Genomic DNA, 23,576 nt, shown 5'->3' with positions numbered 1-23,576 from the left:
TTTTTAGGTGTGCATCTGACATAGAAAATAGACCCTTGAAGAAGGAGGAGGAGAAGGAGCCACAAGTATAACGGTAGTCTGAGCATTTCTCTGAGCATGGAGGCAGATGTAATACACAACAATCTATTTAGCAAGCCACTGTGTTAGAAATACACTACCTGGTTAGAAATGAGCCTTGCAAGAATATCCATCCTCGATCCTGACTCAGAGATCATTTTTGCTGCATTAATCACATCTGATGTATTTTTCAGTGGACCTCTACCCCTTTAATAAAAATAAATATATTATTATTGTTGTTGTTGTTGATTTCATTTCTATATTTCCCAATAGCTGAAGTTCTCTGGGCAATATAAAACAGTTCATAAGATAATAAAATACAGCACAAAATACAGCATAAAATATAAATAAACCATTTTTTAAAAAAAATTAGACAACTAAACACATTTTCAAAAGAATACTAGATCTGTTTAGATGGCTCACATAAATGCCTCTATCATACACCATTTTATGAGCATTAACCCATATTTGCGGAACGGAGGTCAATAAATAACGAGACGAGACATGTATAGTGGGATTTAAATAGGGCCACATTTATTCAAGATCTGCAAAGGGGGAATCTAATAGGACATCCAGTATGGTCTGTTTACAGGCACTTCTGTGTCGGGCGAGCCATTCATGGCCCGTGGGTTGGCACTGGGCAATTCGCTCTGTTCATGGGCCTGCCCCTTGTGGGGCAGGGAGTCCTTCCAGTGTCACCCCCTCCCAGACTGCACAGCTCTGAGTGAGAAGGGTTGGCTTCAAAAGTAAGCCTTATCTCACCAGCTAGGCCACAGGGTTCAAAGCTGGGAGCCTCAGGTATTACCAGTCACCGCAAGAGTGCCTGTGAATGTCACCATTCCTAAATCCCACTGTGGATGCCAATACGTACCCGCCTATAAGCAAATGTGACCAAATTAAGAACCAGACCAAATAAACCTATTTAATAATTACATACTGTCTTGCAGTGTGGAGTAGGTGAAAAAAACTCATGAACAATTTAGAACATGAGTAAAAAAATCCTACTTGGCCCCAGGTGGCAACCAGCACGCTCACACTGCCTACAGGGAGGGAGCCATGTGAACAAAGAGGAGGCTGGGAGGGGTAAGTTCCCATTTGTAGGCCCAAGAGTCCGCTCCCAGCCTGGTGGCACCATACTGTGCCCAGCCAATGGCTGGCGAGCACGTCTCGTCCTCCTTCCCCACCCACAAAGGCCTCCCCATGCCCAGGCTGGGCCAGTTGTGGCAGAATGGCATGTATTATTATACTGTACTGGAGTAACAAGAACAGAATTCTGAATTCAAACCATCTCTGTAAATTAAAACCAAATCTTATTTGATTTTTTAATTTTGTTTATTTAGAATATTTATATACCGCTCCCCATTGAAAAATTTCAGAGCGGTATGCAAGATAAAATGAAAATTAAAAAATAGAATAAAACACTTAAAACAAATTTTAAAAGAAGCAAATACAGAGACTCAAAGCTGCATATTAAGGAAAGGCTTCCTGGAATAAAGATGCTTTCAGGAGGCGCCGAAAAGAGTACAAGGTTGGAACCTCCCTGACCTCCAGTGGCAGGGAATTCCACAGGAGGGGGCACCACACTGAAGGCTCTTCCCCTGGTGGACTCCAATCGGAGGATGGATCTATGTGGAACCAACAGGAGCAGACCCTCGGATGACCTCATTGACCGGACAGGTTGGTAGGGGAGAAGGCTCTCTCAGCTATCCTGGTCCCAAGTTGTTTAGGGCTTTGTACAAAAGTACAAGAACCTTAAACCTAGTCCAGTAGTGAATAGGCAGCCAGTGCAGTTCCCTCAGCAGAGGAGTTACATGCTGGAAAGGGGCAGCTCCAGACAACAGCCGAGCTGCAGTATTCTGCACTAGCTCCAGCTTCTGGAGCAGCTTCAAGGGCAGCCCCACATAGTGTACATTGCAGTAATCCAATCTTGAGGTTACCGATGCCTGTACCACTGTGGCCAAGCTATCCCTGTCCAGGAGAGGCCGTAGTTGGCGAACCAACCGAAGCTGGTAAAAGGCACTCCGAGCCGTGGCAGCTACTTGAGCCTCCAGCAATAGAAATGTGTCTAAGAGTACCCCCAAACTACGAACCTGATCTTTCAGAGGCAGTGCAACCCCATCCAGAACAGGCAATGAGCCTGTCTTCTGGACTCGGGAACCACTCACCCACAGGGCTCCCGTCTTGCCAGGATTCAGTCTCAGTTTATTGGCCCTCATCCAGCCCATTACTGAGTCTAGGCACTGGTCCAGGACCTGCACAGCCTCACCTGATTCAGTTGTCACAGGGAGCTGTGCGTCATCAGTGTATTGATGGCATTTAGCTCCAAATCCCCTAATGACCGCTCCCAACAGCTTCATATAGATGTTAAATAACTTTGGGGACAAGGTGGTGCCATGCAGCACTCCATAGCTCAATTGCCAACGGGCTGAGGACTGGTCACCCAATGCTACTCTCTGAAAATGACCCCGTAGGTAGGACCGGAACCACTGTAACAGTGCCTCCAATGCCCATCCCATGGAGCCGATTCAGGAGGATACCATGGTCGATGGTATCAAAAGCCAATGAGAGATCGAGCAGGATTAACAGGGTTGCATTCCCGCATCCCTCTCTCGATAAAGGTCATCCATCAGGGCAACCAAGGCTGATTCAGTCCCGTAACCAGATCAGAACCCAGACTGGAATGGGTCTAGATAATCAGTATCCTCCAAGATTTTTAGTATCGTATGTTCATCTCATCATCATCATCCCACCATTTTTCAGATCCAGTAATTTGTGCAGATAGGAATGTTGCTTGGGGGAGAGAGTCTTTAAATTTGCATAGATAGGGTTGTATTTTTTTTTAAAAAAAAAACAAAGTATTGGGTTTTGCACAAGTGTGCACTTGCACAAATCCATCTGTCCACTATGCAGCCCCACAGAGGCATATTCCTTTCTTGTAAATATCCTTGTCAGTTTCATCCTCTCTGCACACTACTTTGTTTAGCTCAGCTATATTCTGCACATGACAAATTTCATTTTTCCTTTCAGTGTTTCCTGAGCAAAATGCCCCTTGCTCCTACGTCAGAAGGGGAGGAAGCCAAAAGTAGCAGTAATTATACCCCTCCCTTCATTCTTCCTTCCATTTCATCCTTTCAAATTACATATATTACAGATCCCCAACACTGCTCTGTATAACTGACAGCTCGCATGTTCTCCAACTCAGACCTTAAAAATCCCTTAGCAATCTGATGGAGTGGGGCGGAGGGGAGTTTCGTTCACAAATTGCTGAAGTGGAGGATGAATCTGATATGCTCTTTGACAAGTATGGAATATGGCTCTGCTGGGGTTCATGGTATACTGAGTGGAGAGGATGAAACTGACAAGGATATTGATAAGAGGGGAATATGCATCTGTAGGGCTATATAGTGAACAGGCGCTCTTGCACAAGACCCTGATGTATATTTTTTTAACTTCGATCCCATTTGCATAAATCACCAGGTATCACAAAATAAAATAAAAAATCCCATTTGTGCAAATTGCTGCTATTAAAAAAAACCTGAAAGAACAAAAACCATCCAAAATTTGTGTGCTGGATTGACTTGCTCCAGATTGAGTCAAGGCCAGCATGGGGAAATGAAATCCACCAGGGTTGAACTGGTAAAATCTGTCGAGATTTTACTCCAAAGCGGAATTCAAACCTCTCCCTACACACACAAACACATATCTTCCTCCCCAGTTATCAACATTAAAACCCATCACAGCTAATAAGAGCCTGAGCAGTATATATCCATATTGTGATTTCCAGTCAGACTGGATTGCCAGAGTAGGGTGGGCAAAGGAGGGAAAAACTTTCCTCAAAATATTCCTCTTTCCCACCCACTTTGGGGGCTCTTCTCCTGCACCCCTCCTTCCCTCAGTCTTTCACCAATCTTCTTGAAATTTTCAAAGTACGTAAAACCAACATTTCTTTCTGGCACATGTAAATTTCAGGAAGTTTGGTGAAACATTTTCAATTTTATGAACGTTAGAATGACACACACACCCAATTACCCCTTTATAATAGTAGAATGCTTTATCTACTCTCCGACCTTAACTACAGGGACACTACTGTGTCCCTGTATATTATATTTTTGTTTCTTCTCTAAAATTCTAAGGATGCATTTCTACCCTAAATTTTCATATGTCTAAATAAGATTGTCGAATTTTAACATACTTATACATTTTCACCTTTCTTGCCATGTTATAGGTGTGTTTGTGACACAAACATATCTCCTTGATTGTATTCTGTCTTGTGAGCTTCTTTTCTTATTACACAGTTGTTGTATTTTATGATCTGAGATGAGCCTTCTAGTTTACTTTATCTGATGGCATACCTGGCTTTGTTATGACACTAATTGTTTTATCCTACTTTTTTTACAATGCTAAGAAGACATAGCTATAAATTGAACATGCTCAAGTTTTTGCCTGGATTCCTTTCTTATCAGTAAAGCTTGCCAATGATCAATCAACAAACCTCAGAGATGAGACACTTTAATTACTCATGGATCAGGAGGCCAAGCTGTGCTGCATTAACCACTGGAATCCCATTTCTAATTCCAGAATTCTCTTGCGGGCATTGAATTATAGATTTTCCTAATTTGGCAGCAAGGGCTAGATGGTGAAAATGGGACAGATTTGCCTGATCTGACACACCTGTGCCTTTTATCAAGAAAAAATGATATGCATGTTTTTTTCAGAAGTAAATCTCTTACATTCAATAGGACTCGCTCCCATGTAAATGTGCATAGGATTGCAGTTTGAATTTGTTTCCTGCATGCAGATGCAGTGAAAGGAGAAGATTTAGTTGTGGAATATCTGCCTATCATTTAGCTGCTAAAAGCCCAGGAGCCCTAACAGAAAAAGAAAAGAAAAGATAGCAACACTTCAGATATGATGTGCTATTCCAGAGAAACTCCCTGGGATAATAAGAGTGCCAAGAAGCACAGAACATTTCTTACTCAGTGGTAAAAACAAAAAAATCATTATGTAATGAAGATTGCCCAGCTTCTTGAACATATTGTTCATATAATGTTCTCTACTGCTTTCCTTGCTGCTTTGTGTAACCCAAAGGAGCTTTTAAAAAATACATATAGAAGCATATTAATACAAATCAATCAAATCTACAATAAAATCAAGTGATTAAGACTAGAGAATTTAAATCACACAGGGGATAATCACATTTGCTCACCATCACTTCTCCACCCATAGGTTTGTCCCTCATTACTTCCTCTTTTGAAAGAGGAAGTAAACAACTTGCAGGTGGCCCATTCAGTGGGCCGTTTTGATCGTGCTGCTTCTCCTGCACACAGCAGGAGATAGTGGCAACTTCCATCTTTAAAATAGGTTGGACTTACTGGGGTGTTTTTTTGTGGTGCAAAAAAGGCTAGAAGAGGTGGGAGGCATGTGGAAGGCAGATGACATTGTGAGAGGGACCCACGAAAATCCGTCAGTGACCAGTAACGAACTTGCAATAAAGCATTCATCTGATGGAGCTCAGAAGCAGGAAAAACCATGGCTACACAGTTTTGTATTTTTAAAATTGTTTTAAAACAGGTTATTGTAAGCCAGCAACTTAGACCATATCTGAGGGATTTTTTGTTTTTGTTTTTTGTTAATTGTATTTAAACAGAAGGACATACCGCCAAAATACTAGAATAATATCTTAGAAATTAACTTTTAAAGAAAAGGGCTATAATTAAGAGCCAGTGTGGTGTAGTGGCTAAAGTTTCGGCCTGGGAGTCAGGATTTAGGGTGACCATATGAAAAGGAGGACAGGGCTTCTGTATCTTTAATAGTTGCATAGACAAGGGAATTTCAGCAGGTGTCATTTGTATATATGGAAAACCTGGTGAAATTTACTCTTCGTCACAACAGTTAAAGCTGCAGGTGCCCTGTCCTCTTTTAAATCTGGTCACTCTAGTATAGCTCCTGCAGCTTTAACTGTGGTGATGAAGAGGGAATTTCACCAGGTTCTCCATATATACAAATGACACCTACTGAAATTCCCTTGTCTACGCAACTATTAAAGATACAGAAGCCCTGTCCTCCTTTTCATATGGTCACCTTATGTAATCACACCACCATCACCGAAGTTTTTCAGGGTGGAACAGAAATCTGTTGGCTAACTCTATATTTATTTCCAGGGAGGGGAAGAGGCACTTTGGAGATGTTTTGTCACAGATAACATGACCAGCCTTGCATATGATATAATTTGATTTGAGCTGTGAGGGAGGCATTCACTAGTCTCCCTCAGGCAGCAAAACATCTTGGACCAGCCCTGTTGTATAAGTAATGTGACTTTCGAAGGATAATAATGTACTGATCTGCAGTGCACATGACTCCAGAAGGTGTGGATCAGGTCAGTTCAGATCATAATTGATGAAGATCAAATTCCTCAACTACTGATCCATACTTAAATCTAGAATTGGCCAAGTCCAGGAATTGAATATTTGCTCAAAACAAAAGAAACAAGAAGGTGGTGGTGACAGAAGCCCAAATGCCTAATTTCTTTTGAATTTTAAAATGAATTAATAGAGCCTCATTTTAGCCAATCCACTCATTTATTGAGGGGAAAAAGATAATACCTTTCTAAGTACGTCCTGTTCAAAAGCAAACATTGCAGCTTAAATTCCATGCTGCCAATCCTTGCAATTACTTCTTGGATCTCATCTGTGAATTAAGTGTTAATAAATTATTGGCTGGATTATTTAATTTTCAAGGACCCTAACTAGAACAGCAGTCCTGTCCACAGGGTAGGCATATCTGGACACTTGCCGAAGGCCCACACCCCAGCAGGGCCCCTGGGACAATAGCTCCCTGCACTTGTTCCTTTCCCAATGCAGCCTGCATGTTCATTCTGCCTCTTGCTCTGGCCCAGACAATGGTGGTGCTGGTGAATAAAAAGAGCAGCAGACGCCATTACTGGCTTGCTCTCTGCCTTTCCAACAAGGAAGTTGTAGCAATGACGACAAAAAGGATGAGGAGCAATAGCAGCTGGTGGCAATGGTGGACAGGAGGTAGATTCACTGAGGGTTGGAGCCCATGGAGGGTGTCTTGACCACATAATCCTATGTTCATATATATTCTATATACTATTGGGAGGTATATATAAATGTGACGGTGAGGAGGAGGAGGCGGAGGCAGATGAAGAAGAAGAAGGCTGGTGAGTGGGACAAAGCACCATAATAAATAGGGACATTGATCCCTATGAAAAGTAGGGCTGTGCATGGACCCCCCCGATCTGCTTCGGATCTCAATCTGCAATTTCCAGATCGGGCCCGCTCCGTGTCGATCCGCCAGTGGTCCACTCCGCTTCACTGCGGATCCGAATCGGAGCTCCGTTTTCTCCCCATAGACTTGTATTGAAATCCAAATGCCTATAACTTTTTTCCTGTTAATGTTAGACACCTCAAAATCAGCACCATGAGAGCTAATCCATGTATCCATATTCATGCCCAGTTGGAAGGAAATCCAAGCCTCGACTGATTTTTCAAGAATTTTTGAAAATCCTACACACAGTTTTCAAAAATTGGATTTACTCTGACATTTTTACAGATACAAACTTGAAAGTGGGCACCCTCACAGATGCCATCTAGATCCACATTCCTGGCAAGCTTCAAGCAAATCCCATAATCTTCTGATTTTTGGCGATTTTTTTCCCTTTTAACTCACCCCAATTCAAATCCCATGCTAGAACTCCATCAGTTTTCACGTTAGAAACCTCAAAATTGGCACCATGAGAGCTTATCCATGTATCCACCTTCACACCCAGTTGGAAGTTAATCCTAGGCTCCAGTGATTTTTGGGGAATTTTTGAAAATCCCCCACCCCATTTTCAGAAATCTAAATATCTCAGGGATTTTTAAAGCTGCAGACTGCTAAATGGGCTTTCCTTATTCATGGGCATTTCGAAGGAAATCCCAACATGCCATGAATTGGGGAGTAATTAAAGATAAACCTTATGAATCTTCTTCTAAACTTCAAAAATTTACTTGGAGCTTCACGAAGTCTAAACAAGGTGAGCGCAGGAAGGACTAATGTCCTGAGTCAAAGCAAAACACACAAAACCATCCCTGTGAGGCAGGCACAGACGAGGAGAGGCAGCAGCCGGTGGTGGCTATGCCCTGGCCTGAAGCACTGGGAGCAAGCACAGCTTGACCCACACAGCCCATCTAAATCTCCCAGGCACCAGGAGGGCAGCTAGGCAGGCAGAGAGGTGCTACACACACACACAATGTGCCATAGATCTATGGGCCATAGATCTATCTAGTCCCCGGCAGCAGATCCCAATACCCCACAACGACAGCACCCAGGCAGAGGCAGGAAGGTGGGGATGCAGCAGACATTTCTGGGGGCACAAGTAAGTGAGCCAAGGATTGTTTCCACTTTCCAGGCCATCAAAGCCAGTAATGCAAACCAGCCCTGTGAGGCGGGAACAGTACAGAGAGATGCCTTTTGCATCCCATAACTAATACGGGGTAGGAGGATAAGAGTAAAGCTTTGTCTTCCTTGCTTCAGAGTTGATTGACTGCACTTTGATCACACAGCCATTAGTAAACAATAATAATAATAATAACATTAATAGCAATACTACTACTAATAATAATAATAAACAATAAGAAGTTGAACCACAATGAAAGCCTGCCTGACTTCACTGAAGAGGAAAATCCAGGAGAGCTTGGGCTATGGGGTGGTATATACATTTAATTAATAAATAAACACAGCAGGGGTGGAATTAAAAGCAGCAGTGTTGCTGAATCACAACTACAAGAAGATATTTTTTTAAGCTATGTCTGTCTTTTACCAGTAAGAGGAAAGTGGACGTACCCAGGGAGAGGGGGAACTGTGCTAATTTGACTGGTCCTGTCTAGGTACCAGTCTTTCAGAAGCTACCACACACTTCAACTCATGACAGGCATATTAGCTTCACTGGCTAACCTTTGGAGGGTTCTGATGACCCTCCAAGGGCAGGAGTGTGCACTGGGCACGTCCACATGCCCTATGGACATCATCCCCTTGCACCACATCTATTCAGTTGTTCACCAAGTTTAGGGTGGGTAGCAGTGCTGTGTTTCCTATCTGTTATTTATTTACTTAGTATATGATTTAAGGCTTTGTTTGTGCATTTGGTGGGGCTACTGCTTCAAAAAACACTGGAAAAAGTCCACTCAGACAAAGAAAGAAAAGTTACCCAGTATCCCAAGTTACTAACTATCCCATTTTGCTTATTCCCCACCCCCAACTTTGGGATTGGAGAATGCTTCATCAGGTGATCAAGATTGCGAGTTGAATCTGCCTCTCATCACTTAAAAAAAAACCCTTACCCCCTCCTGCTTTAAGCCATACTAAACAAATTAATAGCAAGCAAAACACAGGATGACAAAGTCTGAACATCTCCACAAAATGACCCCCAACAACCACTCTCTAAGCACAGCAAGTTTCAGGGATGTGGGTTTCAAAACAAAAAAAAGTTATATGCTAATCTTTTCCGCAATGCAATCCTATGGGAGAAAATATCCAAAATGGCGGGCGGAGCACTTTGCAAAAAGCAGGTCGATTTGCTTGTGGCCGCTTCTCTTCGCAATGCTTCGCTAGCCCCCCAACTCGCTTCTCCTCTGCCCATAACAGAGGCAAAGCCTCCCACTTCACTATTGCTTCTCTGAACCGAAGAGAAGCGGATCACAGCCCTAATGAAAAGTGGAAGCCAGTCCTGTTGGTAGAGTTTATAGGCATAAAATACATGTGATTAAGGGCACTTTTACACGAAGCATTTATCATGCGCTCAGGATTGTTCACTGATTGAAGTTCCCAGGTTCTTTTCACAATGCCATCAACCTCTGGTGCCTCTCTTGTAGTTTTTTTTAGGTTTATTCTGCCATTTTATAAATCAGCAAAAGGCTGTGGGATTTTTACTTAATGTACACACCCTAAATGTACACACACACACACACACACACACACACACACACAGGCTGCCCATATTGCTACACCTGGCTATAAATCAGGCAGCAAGAAACTTAAAGAGGTTAAACAAAGGAAACTAATAAAAGTGAAAGAACATCAGTCAATCCTCCAGTTTTCCACAACAGACCAGGCCTTCATGCAGTAGGTTCTGGCAATGTACTAACTGTTGAAGTAGGGGAACAAAAATAAGATGAAGATTTTAATACAGATGCTACTGGCATGGAAGTGGGATGAACAGATGATGACCATCAAGGGGGAAAACACTCTTCCTCCTCCTCCTGGGCTGGGATCCACAATTGGTGGTGGGAGGAGCCCAAAAACCAGAGAGAGGGAAAATGATTAAATGAACAGCTCAAACCTGGTCAACCTGCCAAGGCAACCCACCCAAGATCACACAGTATGAAGCATACTAATTCCCCTTGATGGCTGGGGTTGGGAATGAAGTCCTGGGGGTGGGGAGAAAGAGAAGCAACACACTACTGTGGTTGCAGGAGGTGGCACATAAGAACAGGAAGAACAAGCATATATGTAGCACAGAGAGAGAGAGAGAGGCCCAGGCCCAAGGCAGGTTTTTCACCTGAAGTGGGACCCACCACTCTGCTTTACTTTGCCTTACTTTGTCATGCCTTACTTCGAGGAATATCCCTCCTTGGAGGAAGAGAGAGAGAACCAGCTAGCTGTGCTGTAGCCAGAGCCAGGTGGAGAGCTGGAAGATTCAGCAGATGGCATCTCACAGTCACAGGAGCCTGGTACTTCCGACAACAGCATTCCTGGAATTCCATAGCTAGTAGAGGCAGAGCTGGACATAATAAATCGTGTGCAATGACATAGGAGTAGCAAGTTGGAGAAAAAGAAAAAAAGCAAACTCATGTGCCCTGGGAAGGCCACTTAAGTACTCCTCATGGCTCTAATGAGGCAGCTGGGCCTGATTAACAGCTGGCTATAAATTAGCCTCAGCCCAGTTCTACAATGCTGAAGACAAATGGCCAATTACCTGGATTTCTGGTGTTACTCCCTGAAGAAACTGCTTACTTATGGATGCTTCTCTTAGATCTCCCTGATTAGCTTGCTGTTTTAGCTCCTAACCCTTGGATTGACCTTGATGATGCCTCTATCTCTCATCCCTCTGATGGAACCCTTTAATACAACTTTGGACTGGCTTGACTGCACTTCTTGGACTCTAACTAGGCACTTATAACCCAGGGAAAACAAGATACCTTTCACCTCCTTCCCCCTCCATGGCCACTTCCTCCTGCAGCCCCCTCCACCCATTCCCATACACTGGCTGTAAGGTCTTCCTCCTTTCAGGAGCCATGTGGTACCTGTGTGTCCAGCAAGGCATTATAAGAGATCCCTGAACTTCTTGTGATTGCCCGTGCCAATCTCACAGAGCTGCAGTGTGGCTCCTGAAGGTAAAAAGACCTTGCAGGCAGTGTGCTGGGCTGCACTAGGGAAAGTAAGCCAGCAGGGCCAGGAGGCAAGGCAGGGGCCAACATGTGGTGAGGCGGGGGTGGACGAGTGAGCGTCTGTTGCTCCTTGATCCTGCCGACTGCCTGCATGGCCAAGTATGGAGTTGGAGAGTGCTGCCCTTCCCATTCTCCTCTGCCTGCTGCACGTGCTTGCTACTGCTTCATTGTAGGGCCAGCCCTGGAGAAATAGCCCATGCTAGAAACCCTATCATCTGCAATCTGTTCAGCATGAAATGAAGACCTTTTGGGTCTCTCAGGCCTTTCAAGCTCTGAGATTGAATCATTGATCTGCTACTTTCAGTTGTAGATTTTGTTGTTTTTTGAAATGTTTATTTTTTTCTGATTCTTGCACTTAAAAAAAAAAGTTTATCCTATTGCCAACTATCTTGGGAACAAACAGGTTGAAATGCAATATATAAATCCTTTCTGTGCATCCTTGGTTGGCTAGGAAATGATGGCAATTACAGGACTTTTTTCTGTCTAAACATGCATAAGATTGTGCCTTAAATAAAGTAAGTAAGTAGTTTCTGAAAACTAGGAGCTTCCTCTCCACTGGGCCCGGTTTTGTATTTTTGTCCAAGGCAGATTATCCCTAAATTCTTTCTCACAATGTGATGACTTTGAATGCCATTTTAAAAAAGGGACAAAAATGATAAGTACATTTTCTACTAAGTAGCATATTGCCTCAAAAATATTAGTTATCAGAATAATAGTTTCTGGCTGCATAGATTTGCACTTTCTTGGCTGTTTGTTTGTTTTTTAAATGTCATTGAAATTGTCATATTGTGAAGGCAATTTCAAAGCTCCTAAAACATTCTGAACAGATGGGTGTCATGTAGGATATTCAATAAAAGAACTAGGCTCAGAGCCTTATTCTTTTCTTTCTTTTTATTTTAAAAATGATTGGGTGGGGAGCAAATTTGATCTGATTTATATATTGGCATAAATGCCAGAGGGAAATCGAAAAATTGTTAGCCATTTTCAGTTTAAATGAAGGTCACCATAGGGGGGGGGGGGAATCTGACATTGTAAAGGTATGTGGAAATAGAATTGGAAAGGAATCTTAAATCTTCTAGCAAACAAGAATCATTACACAATTTTCTCTTATATCTCACTGCAAACATGTTTCCTCTGTTGAAACATCTCTCTGAGCAAATAATATGTTTGCTGATTGATAACTTTGAGAAGCTGGTAGTTGTATTCTCCTCCACAACTGTTGCTTCCTCTCTGACCCCCTGACCTCTCACCCATACTTTTTTCTCCTTGCTATGTTTGTTAGAGACAATGAAGCCACAAGAACTGTATTCAAGGCCATAGTGTAGCAATGCCACTTTGCTGTTACCAATTGCCCCAAATCAATAAGATCACGTGGAAGGTCACTACCTAGAAATGGACCAATGTGATTCAACTATATGACAAATATAGTAATTTGGGGTAGTGGGAAAGACCAAGGCCATAGCTAGACCTAAGGTTTATCCCTGAATCATCCAGGGGTCAAACCTGTTCATCTAGGTGACACACGGGATCCAGTGCTCAGGCAGGGGCAAACCCTGGATGATCCCACAATAACCCTTAGGTTTAAGGAAAAGAAGCATGAACAGGTAGGAAAGGAGGAAGTTTGCTGGCAAGGGAATAGTCTCCTATTACTCTTGCCCCCTTCACTCTTCCTCTCACTTAAGACACAAGACTGGTGTTAACACTGTAAAAGAAAAGCCAATCTCATCTTCTGCTTGTCTCAATCGTAGATCCAACAAATTCTAAAGAGACACTGACAAGCCTTCCGTATGAAAATTCAGGAAGCAATAAAGACATGTCCTGTTCACAAAAGGTGGGACAAATTCTTGGGTTAATGTCAATGGCGGAGGGGAACCTGCAAAACACAGTGGTCAAAATCCACCAAGATTTAGTCATGGCTGAACTTTAACTTCCTCCAACACAGAGTTGAGTTTGCCTGAGCCCATCAAAATCCATGGGCTTAATTAAGCCTTTGCTGGATTTAATCCAGTGGTAGTTATAGTCTGCATTTACTGAATTGTGCTCAATGTGGCTGTTCATGTCCGGATAGATGAGATCTCTTTCCAGAGCTCTGTACTGTGTAACTGCATGGGGTGGGGATTTAAAGAAATAACCATTTAAAAAAAAGGAGTTATGACTGACATTAAATGCTTTAAATATAGCACTTTCCTAGTTGAACTTGTTCCATCATTTAAAGCAATTCTTTTGCTATTGGTATCATCCATTCTCAGTGCTTCTTGCTTTGAAGGAGATACTGCCATTGAGATATTTCAAATCTTTGCTGTTGAGCTCAAAACCTCCATTCTGTGTTAGATCTAACAATATGACTCCCTTAAGATTCAACAAAGGTTGCAAAACAAACAAACAAATTACTACTTCTCCTTGCTGTGTGAAAAACTCTCTCAATTAATCTACTCTTTTAAAGAATAAAATAGAATAAGATAGGATACTTTTTTCTAATTTTTTTAAACCTCAGTGGGTCATGGGCAGGTCCAGAAATCCAGTCAATCACAAACAATCTTTGATGGGTTGATTCAAGGCCTCAATCCTGGTTGTGCCAGAGTACAGTTTTACTGCTTGAACTAATGATACAGTGCAAATGATGTGATGGGTGAGTTTCAACCAGGTAGTTGTACTGGCAAAATGCAAGGGTAGAGCCGAATCCTGGAAGACCACCAGTCTTCACTCTGAGGCCATAATGGACCTTATCCTTATAATGCAGGGATGTAGAATCTCTTTCAATCTATATAATGCCCCCAAATTTGCAACTGCTATAGCTGGTCAACGACACATTATTCGAAACAATATGTAAAATGGAGCTAGTTCTTCTAAAGGTGCAATCCTTCGCATGTTTGTACAGAAAAAACTCCTACAACTCCAAACATTTCCTAAGTAGAAGTCCTGGCTGGGGAATATTGGGAGTTGTAGGCCCTTTTTCTGTCTAAACATGCGAGAGATTGTGCTCTAAGATAGGGTGACCATATGAAAAGGAGGACAGGGCTCCTGTATCTTTAACAGTGGTATTGAAAAGGGAATTTCAGCAGGTGTCATTTGTCTATATGGAGAACCTAGTGAAATTCCCTCTTCATCACAACAGTTAAAGCTGCAGGTGCCTTGTCCTCTTTTAAATCTGGTCACTCTAGTATAGCTCCTGCACCTTTGACTGTTGTGATGAAGAGGGAATTTTATCAGGTTCCCAAAATATACAAATGATACCTGCTGAAATTCCCTTTTCTCTGCAACTGTTAAAGATACAGGAGCCCTGTCCTCCTTTTCATATGGTCACCCTATCTAAGACAATGGAGAAAATCCAATGGAAATTTCTTCAGCACGCTCCCCACAACAGGAAATGGAAGCTGCACACAAAACCAAAGGAATGCTGTGTTATGAGATACTTGTGCAATCCCTCTAATCATCTCTTATTGAAGTTTTGAATCAACATGACAACTGAAGGTGCACTCAGTGTGCAGCTCTGTTCTATACACACATAACATGCGGTAAATCCCTACTGCTTTCAATTGAATTTCTTTCCAAATAAGTGGGTAACATTGTAGCCCAACAGTGATTACAATTTGAACTAAGTTAAAATTATTTGAAGAACAGTCGTGGGGGTGGGGGGAAATGAGCTTTTTATTTGAAATACAAGGCGGTGATATCAAACAGAAGATCAGCTTATATTAATCTGATTCCCTGAAGTGCCAAATAAGCCTTCTGGAAATAGTGAAAAGCAAAATGTCTCAACTTTGATAAGGAAGATTATTAGAAACAAACAAATTGTTTTTCTAATTCTTTAACATGAATGGAAATGAAAGATAGAAATTGATGGCCTACAAAATAACATTTACAAACTCATACCGTGATACCGGGGATATCTGGCAGGTAAGAATTCTTCTAAGAGGGAAGTGGCAGTTCTGAAACAGAGCATTTATTCAGAAAGATTGAGCTGAAATTATCTGAATAAAATTATACACCTATATGGAATTCAGCAATCAGCATGTTTGGAGCTTATAGTTCGAACAGATGACCTGCCATTTTTTATCATATTGCTTATAATCTTGTTAATCAGATGACTGCAACAATTGCAAGAAAATATTAATGGCACAACCTTTTGCTTTTAAATCTTCCTATGTGACATTATTAAATTGTGTGTATTTATTACTGAGACAATTTGAAACATCTGGCAGTATAGATATTACTGACCAGCCAGATTGACACAAGCTTTTCCATTCCATATCCCCCAACATTTCACAGGTGGAAATTGGCACACACTTGTGAACATGTAGCTCTCCAGATGTTGTTGGACTAAAACTCCCATCATCCATGACCGCTGGCTATGCTGTCTGGGCCTGATGGAAGGAATATCTGAAGGCTCTCCAGATATTCAACAATATCTGGAGATCCACAAGTCCCCACACCTGGTGTTGGGAGTAGAGCCATGTGCATTTCATAGAATCATAGAATAGTAGAGTTGGAAGGGGCCTATAAGGCCATCAAGTCCAACCCCCTGTTCAATGCAGGAATCCACCTTAAAGCATACAGATAGTTATCCAGCTGCCTCTTGAATGCCTAGTGTGGGAGAGCCCACAACCCTCCCGGTAACTTGTTGCATTGTCGTACTGCTCTAACAGTCAGGAAGTTTTTCCTGATGTCCAGCCGGAATCTGGCTTCCTTCAACTTGAGCCCGTTATTCTGTGTCCTGCACTCTGGGAGGATTGAGAAGAGATCCTGGCCCTCCTCTGTGTGACAACCTTTCAAGTATTTGAAGGGTGCTATCATGTCTCCCCTCAATCTTCTCTTCTCCAGGGGCCCTTCCACACGCCGTACTGAAGGCGCATGCATGCACCCCAAATATGGCCCCAAAACAATAGTGTGTACTACAGCCAGAAGAGACGGAGGAGGTGGCGGCTGGGGAATCCGGGCACGTCTGCCGCCACCGCCGGCCTCCTGCTGTCTGGGTAAGAGCGACCCGGGTCGGAGAGCTCGGTGCCTGCTGGCACCCAAGGGAGGAGAAGGAGGAGGAGGAGGAGGAGGCAGGGGCAGCGAAACGGCGCCTGAGGAGCCACGATCCCGCCCAGGTGCAGCCGAGGAGAGAGGCGTGACGAGCAAGCGAGCAAAGGCGGCTGACAGCCAGCGGGGAGGACGAGGACGAGGAGGCAGCAGCAGCGGCGGAGGCAGAAGCCGAGATCTCCGACCTGGGTCGCTCTTACCCAGGCAGCAGGAGGCCACTGTCTCCGCCGCTGCTGCTGCCTCCTCGTCGTCCTTGTCCTCCCCGCTGGCTGTCAGCCACCTTTGCTCGCTTGCTCACCACGCCTCTCTCCTTGGCTGCACTTGGGCGGGATCGTGACTCCTCGGGCGCTGCTTTCGCTGCCCCTGTTGCCTTCCTCCTCCTCCTCCTCCTCCTCCTCCTCCTCCCTTGGGCGCCAGCAGGCACCGAGCTCTCCAAACTGGGTCGCTCTTACCCAGGCAGCAGGAGGCCGGCGGGGAGGCAGCGGCGGCGGCAGACGCACCCGGATTCCCCAGTCGCCACCTCCTCCATCTCTTTTGGCTGTTGTACACTTGTACACTTGTTTTGGGGCTGTACTTGGGGCACATACATGCACCTTCAGTATGGAGTGTGGAAGGGCCCCCGGTTAAACATGCCTAGTTCTTTCAGTCTCTCCTCATAGGGCTTTGTTTCCAGATCCCTGATCATCCTGGTTGCCCTCCTCCGAACATGCTCCAGTTTGTCTGCATCCTTCTTGAAGTGTGGTGCCCAGAACTAGATGCAATACTAAGGCTACAAGTGTCTTGCAAGCAAACATAATGGTAAAAATGCACTAACAGCATGTAATTTCAAGCAACCAATGCCAAGTCACACACTACCAGACAGGTTAAAATAACATACATACGAACTGTTGTTCAGTTAAGCATGTGTCTCACTTTAAAGATATAGTAGAATGCATCCGACTTATGGTAGTGATTGGAAACACTGAAGGTGAGAGAAATGTGATTTGCGTATCTACCCTTGAAGAGCTGACAATTAGAAAATCCACACTTCATTTTTAAGCACAAACCTCAGATGGGGAATACTGAGAAAAATCTACACATCCAAGGCCAGATAATGAGCCCTTCGTTGGTTGAAATTTCTTGAGCACACAAGTTCTGGAATGTATTCCATCTTAGTGAGAGCACATACTCTGGTACTCCTAAAGAATCAATTCCTGCTACACAAATATCATCCAGATTAATGTGCTTCAAGAAGGCAAAAGTTGCCTTGCTATGAGGGAAGGTGAATCACTTGCCTCAGGTGGCAGATTGGGGGGGGGGGGAGTGGTAGAATGAGACCCCTCCTGTTGCTGCCTCTCCTACACACCCTCCACTTCCAATGGTAGGAAGAAGTCCCATGGCTCCCTTTTTCCCTGTAGCACCTGTCCAGGGGGTAGGAAAGAGCAGTAGTGGCACAAACACACTTGAGCTTGTTCTCTCTTTCTTTACTCTCTAACAGCTGAGTGCAACAAAGCCATTTCTTGTCACTTTTATCTCATTTCCTAGGACTTCTCTATGTGAGTAATTTATTGCAACCTTGTGATTGGTCACTCACAGAAGTTAGTAGGTCCTTTACATGATGTCGTCAGCCTCCAGGATATCTCCTGTTGTCAGGACTTGTCCTGTCCTGCAGCACCATCTTGTGGCAGCTTTCCATATAACCAGCTGCAGGGCTTCGCAGGATGTGAGCCCTGGCTGGTAAAGCCTTACAGGGTTTAGGCCCAGACCAGCAGGCACTCCCAGGTGGACTCCTACAGAACAACTGGGAGTGTCCAGGAAAGGCCTATATAAAAACTGCATTTCCCCTTCACCACAGCAACACAGTCTCTCATGCTAGCTGCAGCTGGTTCCTGACCTTTTGCTACCACAGATCTCGCCTTGCTGGATCTCTTGCTCATCTCGACCATGCCTCTGGCCCCTTTGCTGCCTGGTACATGCCTGAACCTTGCTTTGCCTTTGACCATTGACTTTTGCCTCTGGCCCTTGTTTGGTTTCTGATCCTCCTGGACTCTGCCTCTTGCATTGATCCCTGCCTGGACCTTGCCTGCCTACTGACTGGACTTCTCTTCTGCCTCTGGTCCCTGCTTGCATTCTGAACCTGTGTCTGACCTTGTGACTGTTTCCTGGTTCTGCCTCCTGCCTCTGGCCCTCTGTTGGACTCTGCCACCTGAGACCTATGCCTCACTCCCAGCTTGCTCCACCAATATTCCAACCGCCCAAGCCAGTTCCATCTCCAACCGTCCCAGCCCCGGCATTCCTCCCTAAGGACCCTGCTGCCCATGCCCCTGATTGTGACACCCATGCTTCACCCTTCTTTATTTTGCTTTCAAAAAGATCAGAGACAACATGAAAAGAGACATTATTCCAATCTGTCAGCTGTGTGAAATGCCGGTGTAGCGCTACAGTGCCATCTAGTGGCTGTAAACTGAAACACAGTTAAATATATAGAACTTGCCGAGAAAGGGCTTTTGTCAATTCAAAGCATTATTATTATTATTATTATTATTATTATTATTATTATTATTATTTATTTATATAGCACCATCAATGTACATGGTCCACAAAGCACATGTCCACCATGTAAAGAAACAGGTTTCTTTCCCACAAAGAAACTGAAAACAGAAAGCCCCAGTAAGGATGCAGGAGGGTTTGCTTAATGTAGAGAACTTCCTAGTCCATCTTCCTTTTTCTAAGAGATGCAAGCTATTTGGAGAGCAAATGGTAAGGAGGGCACCCATGGGCCCTAAAGAACTGCTAGCTTTCCCCTCCCTTTCTCCTACCAATCAGGACACATCTTTCCTGTGCTGGGTTCCTCTAAGAGCAAACACTCATGGATGTTATTTTCTGAATATACTACACAGTGAGTGGCAGATCAGAGCACAGGCTAAACACCTTTCCAACCCCTGCCACTCCCATGGCAGACACAAAACATGCACACATTTTGCAAAGAGGCTTAGGTGTGCCTCCTGTTGTGCAGGAACTAAAGTTCAAGATCTCATTCAGAGCTCACTGTTGTAGTTAACAGACAGTCACAGTGCAATTGTATACACGTCGACTCAAAGGCAAGTCCCATTGTGTTCTATGGGGCGTCTTCTCAGGTAAGTGGGTATGGAGTCTGAAGTTTCTTGGGGTTGCTAGTATCAATGCAAAACAAGTACAGTAACTATGTTTGAAGTTACTGTATTTAAAAATGGGGGGGGACTTCATTATGGTCCAAAGTGCCCCCCCCATTTTATAAATGCAGGGCAGCCCTATCATTAGGCAAACTGAGGCAGCTGTTTCTGGCAGGAGTTCACTGCTTTAGTGCCTCATTAGAGATCAGCAAATAGTTATTATGTTTTTACCCCTAGGGAGAGGCATTTGTGGACTTTCCTGTCTAGCATGCCAAAATAAGTTCAGCAATATGCCCTTAACCTGGGGAAGGGGGCACCATTTGCCCCTCCAACCAAGGCAGCAAAATGTCTTGGGCTTGTCTTGACAAATCTAATTGCTAGGCTTCATGAAAGGGCTGAACAGGAAGCACTCTGTACATGCTTAGAGGCTCTGTGATCATTACTTCATTCTAGCCAGGTGCTATTTTTCACCATTTCACCAGTCTCATTTCTGCACCTGATCATTCTTCTTTCTTTTCTTTTCCTCCCCACTGGAAAGCTATTCTCTAGAAGCAGAGTACTTACAGCAGTGAGACTGATGGCATCAGCAGCATTGAGGAAGAGGCCTCTTTTGTTTTGTTTTGTTACAATGGCATGTATCAATACTGCTATATAAATAAAAAATATTCCAGGCTTATTTGTGGAGATGTTTTCTTCACTTGGAACTATAGATAACAACAAGGTGTGATCTGTTACTTGACGATTACTTACATTTCCCAGCAAAACCTTTCTAGCATATTCTCCCAAACTAACAAGCAGTCCTGGAAAATTAATATTATGTTTCTTTAAGCAAGAATAAATCTACCTCCCGATGCCTGCATGGGTAGTTATTTTCCAGGATTGGGTGTAGATCTTTGGAGACATACTACGTATTTTCTGCTGGAAGCTGGATGTAACTATGGCTGATCTGACATTTCACAGTTATCAGAGCAAGAACCTCTGTACCACTTAATATAGAACATGAAGACTCCCTCATGCAACAGTGAGAAGACTCCCTCATGCAACCATGTTTTCTTCTCACTCTAAGGAATCATTCCCCCCCCCCCACTTCAAGTGTGCTTCTGGGTCTTAAAAAAAATGCACTGGATAGCTTGGGGGATTGGGTGGTGATTGGTTTGCGGTGGTATTTTTTGCTAGAAAGCACAGCTTATTGTCAAAGGGATAATTTCAAGAGGTGGTAGCTGTGTGAGTTGGTTGCAGCAAAAACAACAGAGAGTCTTGTTCTGCCTTAAAGACTAACAAATGTATTATGACATATACCTTCATAAACTAGGGTGTCATGCCCCCACTGGAGGAATCTTCCTCAGAGGAGGAACTAGAGCTTCCAGAGATGAAGAACACCATAGAACCATCCTTGTTAGAAGACCCGGAGGAACCTGGGCCTTTGAGGGAGATGGCTGCAGTTCTGTCTCCATAAGAGGTGAGGGACTCTGAGGCAGAGGCTGAGCAACTTCCTGCCCCCCAGGAGAATCACTGCCTCAAGAGGCAGGCCAGTAGGACTCATTTGAGAAAGAGTACTTGCTTACAAAAGAGGACTCCCGAAGAGGAAAGGACCGGATGAACTATGGGTTGGGCAAGAGTGTTGTCCAACCACACTTGTGCAAATGTAACTTTAGTTGGATTCCCCTCCTATGCATAGTTCAGAACCTAGTTTCTACTAGTGCAACATCATTTTTGTTAGTAGAATGACACAGCTGGATACCTCCCCAAGAGTCCAGTTCATCAGCCACCCAAAGTGTTATCCTCAGTTATCAATTATATAGCTTCTGCAAAATTAAAATAAATGAATATATCCGGAACCTGATTCAGTGGCTCAGATAATCTGTTGCTTTGGTTCAGGTTGGCATCAGACTTCAAGTGGGCTAAGATATGAAGTGGTTCATTGCCTTGGTTCATATCCCAAAGCAGGGAGGCAGATGAGAACTGATCATGCCACCTCGGCCACTACACAGCTTCCTGAAGGCATAACTGGGCCGCAAGGGCAGATGGAGTTCCCTCTCCCCTGCACTGGATCTCCTCTCAGCTGGTGAGAAAGAGCATCTGCCCACTCCCCACCCCATAAGATGGCAGATCTGATGGTTAGGATTGCTCTGTCAGTTAATTACACAAGTTAACCATTTATTTTTTGAGATGCAGGAGGCCAATTGTGAAATTCATAGATTTCTAGCTCTGGGTTTTCCCTGGACACGTACATGAAGCTAAAATGTGTACTTGAAATTTAAGGTGGCAATCTTACGCAGACAAAGGCCGTAGCTCGACCTAAGGTTTATCCCAGGGTTGTCCTGGGGTCAAACCTGTTCATCTAAGTGCCACACAGGGCATCCAGCGCTCAGGCAGGGATGAACCTGGGATGATCCTGGGATAAACCTTAGGTCTAGCTACGGCCTTAGTTGGAATAATCCCCATTGAATTTACCAGGGCTTCCTTTCAAGTAAATATGCATAGTCTGTAATGGCTGCAGTGATATGCAGTCTTTCCTGGCGGCCTAAATGAGCTCAGAATTTACTTCCCAAAAAGAGAAATTGAGAGTTGCTGAACAGACACTGCCCAAGATGGAAGTAAATGTCCTTGCAGTTTGGCAAGTAATAACATTGGAACTGAGAAAATTAATTGCAATGCTCAACTAAGCCCCACCCACCCACCCACTAAGAGGTCAAAAGATGTTTTTAAAATAGAGAACAGTATTACGTGTTTTGAACAGTCCCTTGGAAAAAAATACTGGAGTATTCATTAAGAATTACCATTAAAACTCACTTAAAATTACCTCCAAGAAGTTACCCTCATCTTTAAGAGTCCCCAGCCTCACACACACACACAAAGCCTCCACTAGACAGCCTTCTGCTCTGCATTGGACATTTGCAATCAATCAATCATAGTTTAGTGTGTCTTAGCGAATTGCCATTATAGACAAAGCACATTCGTAAGCCTCCGAATTCAGAGGCTTATGAGTACCCAGGGAGCATTTCATAGGACTGTACCCTTAGAAAAGGGTGCCATGCCACGCCACCTTTTCCTTTATTTGTGGGTTTTCCAGTTAGCATTTCCCAGCTCATTCTAGATAGGTCAACAATTAAAATTAATCCTGCCTGTGTGAGAAGATTAAAGGAGGCCTCGTGGTCTTTCCCTCACTCTTCTATCCTTTGAAGAAACTGAGCTCAGCTCAAATGGCCGCAGATGCCTGCAGGCAAGGGCAGTTTCAGTTTCATTAGGCATCCAATAGAGCTCTCTCTGTTCTGCATTATTGAAACTTGAGCTACGGCATTAACTAAAACTAAATAGTAAGCAAACACATTTTAGTTTTAATATTCCATCACAGCTGTCTGTCCTGAGGCTCGGATACAAAACTGTGTAGCTGTTTAAGCCAGAGGGAATGGGGACAATAAGGCAGGATCTTCACTACTGCTTTAAAAATGGTTTATAATGGTATTGACAACTGTTGGGGCCCAGGACAAACTCTATGGCCACAGCTAGACCTAAGGTTTATCCTGGGATCATCCAGGGTTCGCCCTTGCCTGAACACTGGATCCCCTGTGTGTCACCTAGATGAAGAGGTTTGACCCCTGGATGATCCAGGGATAAACCTTAGGTCTAGCTATGGCCTATGAGGATCATCACATGAGCGTTTTAAACCCACTTATTACTGGGCACTCACAGATTTTTGTGGGTCCTTTTCACAACACCATCCACCTTCTGCATGTCTCCTGCTCATTCTGATCATTTTCCCATTTAAAAAAAAGACCCTGGAAAATCCTATTTTTCCTCCGACAGCAAAATGTGTCATCGTTTCCTGCTGTGTCCAGGGGCATGTCTACACCATGTGTTTTTCCCCGGGGTCATCCCTGGATCATCCCTGTGTGTCCAAATGACACACAGGGGA

At 43.8% G+C, this 23,576-nt stretch overlaps 1 protein-coding gene across 1 annotated transcript in view; it reads right to left on the bottom strand.

The window, feature by feature from the left end:
- Positions 1 to 23,576, bottom strand: part of CTNNA3 (catenin alpha 3) — a 902,456-nt gene that overhangs the window by 26,457 nt on the left and 852,423 nt on the right. The window contains exon 16 of the mRNA XM_063133292.1: positions 159 to 264. Within this exon, the coding sequence (XP_062989362.1) occupies positions 159 to 264 (106 nt within the window). The remainder of the gene's footprint in view (positions 1 to 158; positions 265 to 23,576) is intronic.

This window comes from Elgaria multicarinata, chromosome 8, assembly GCF_023053635.1.
Source record: "Elgaria multicarinata webbii isolate HBS135686 ecotype San Diego chromosome 8, rElgMul1.1.pri, whole genome shotgun sequence".
NCBI lineage: Eukaryota > Metazoa > Chordata > Lepidosauria > Squamata > Anguidae > Elgaria > Elgaria multicarinata.
This window is presented reverse-complemented; position numbering and strand designations above follow the sequence as displayed.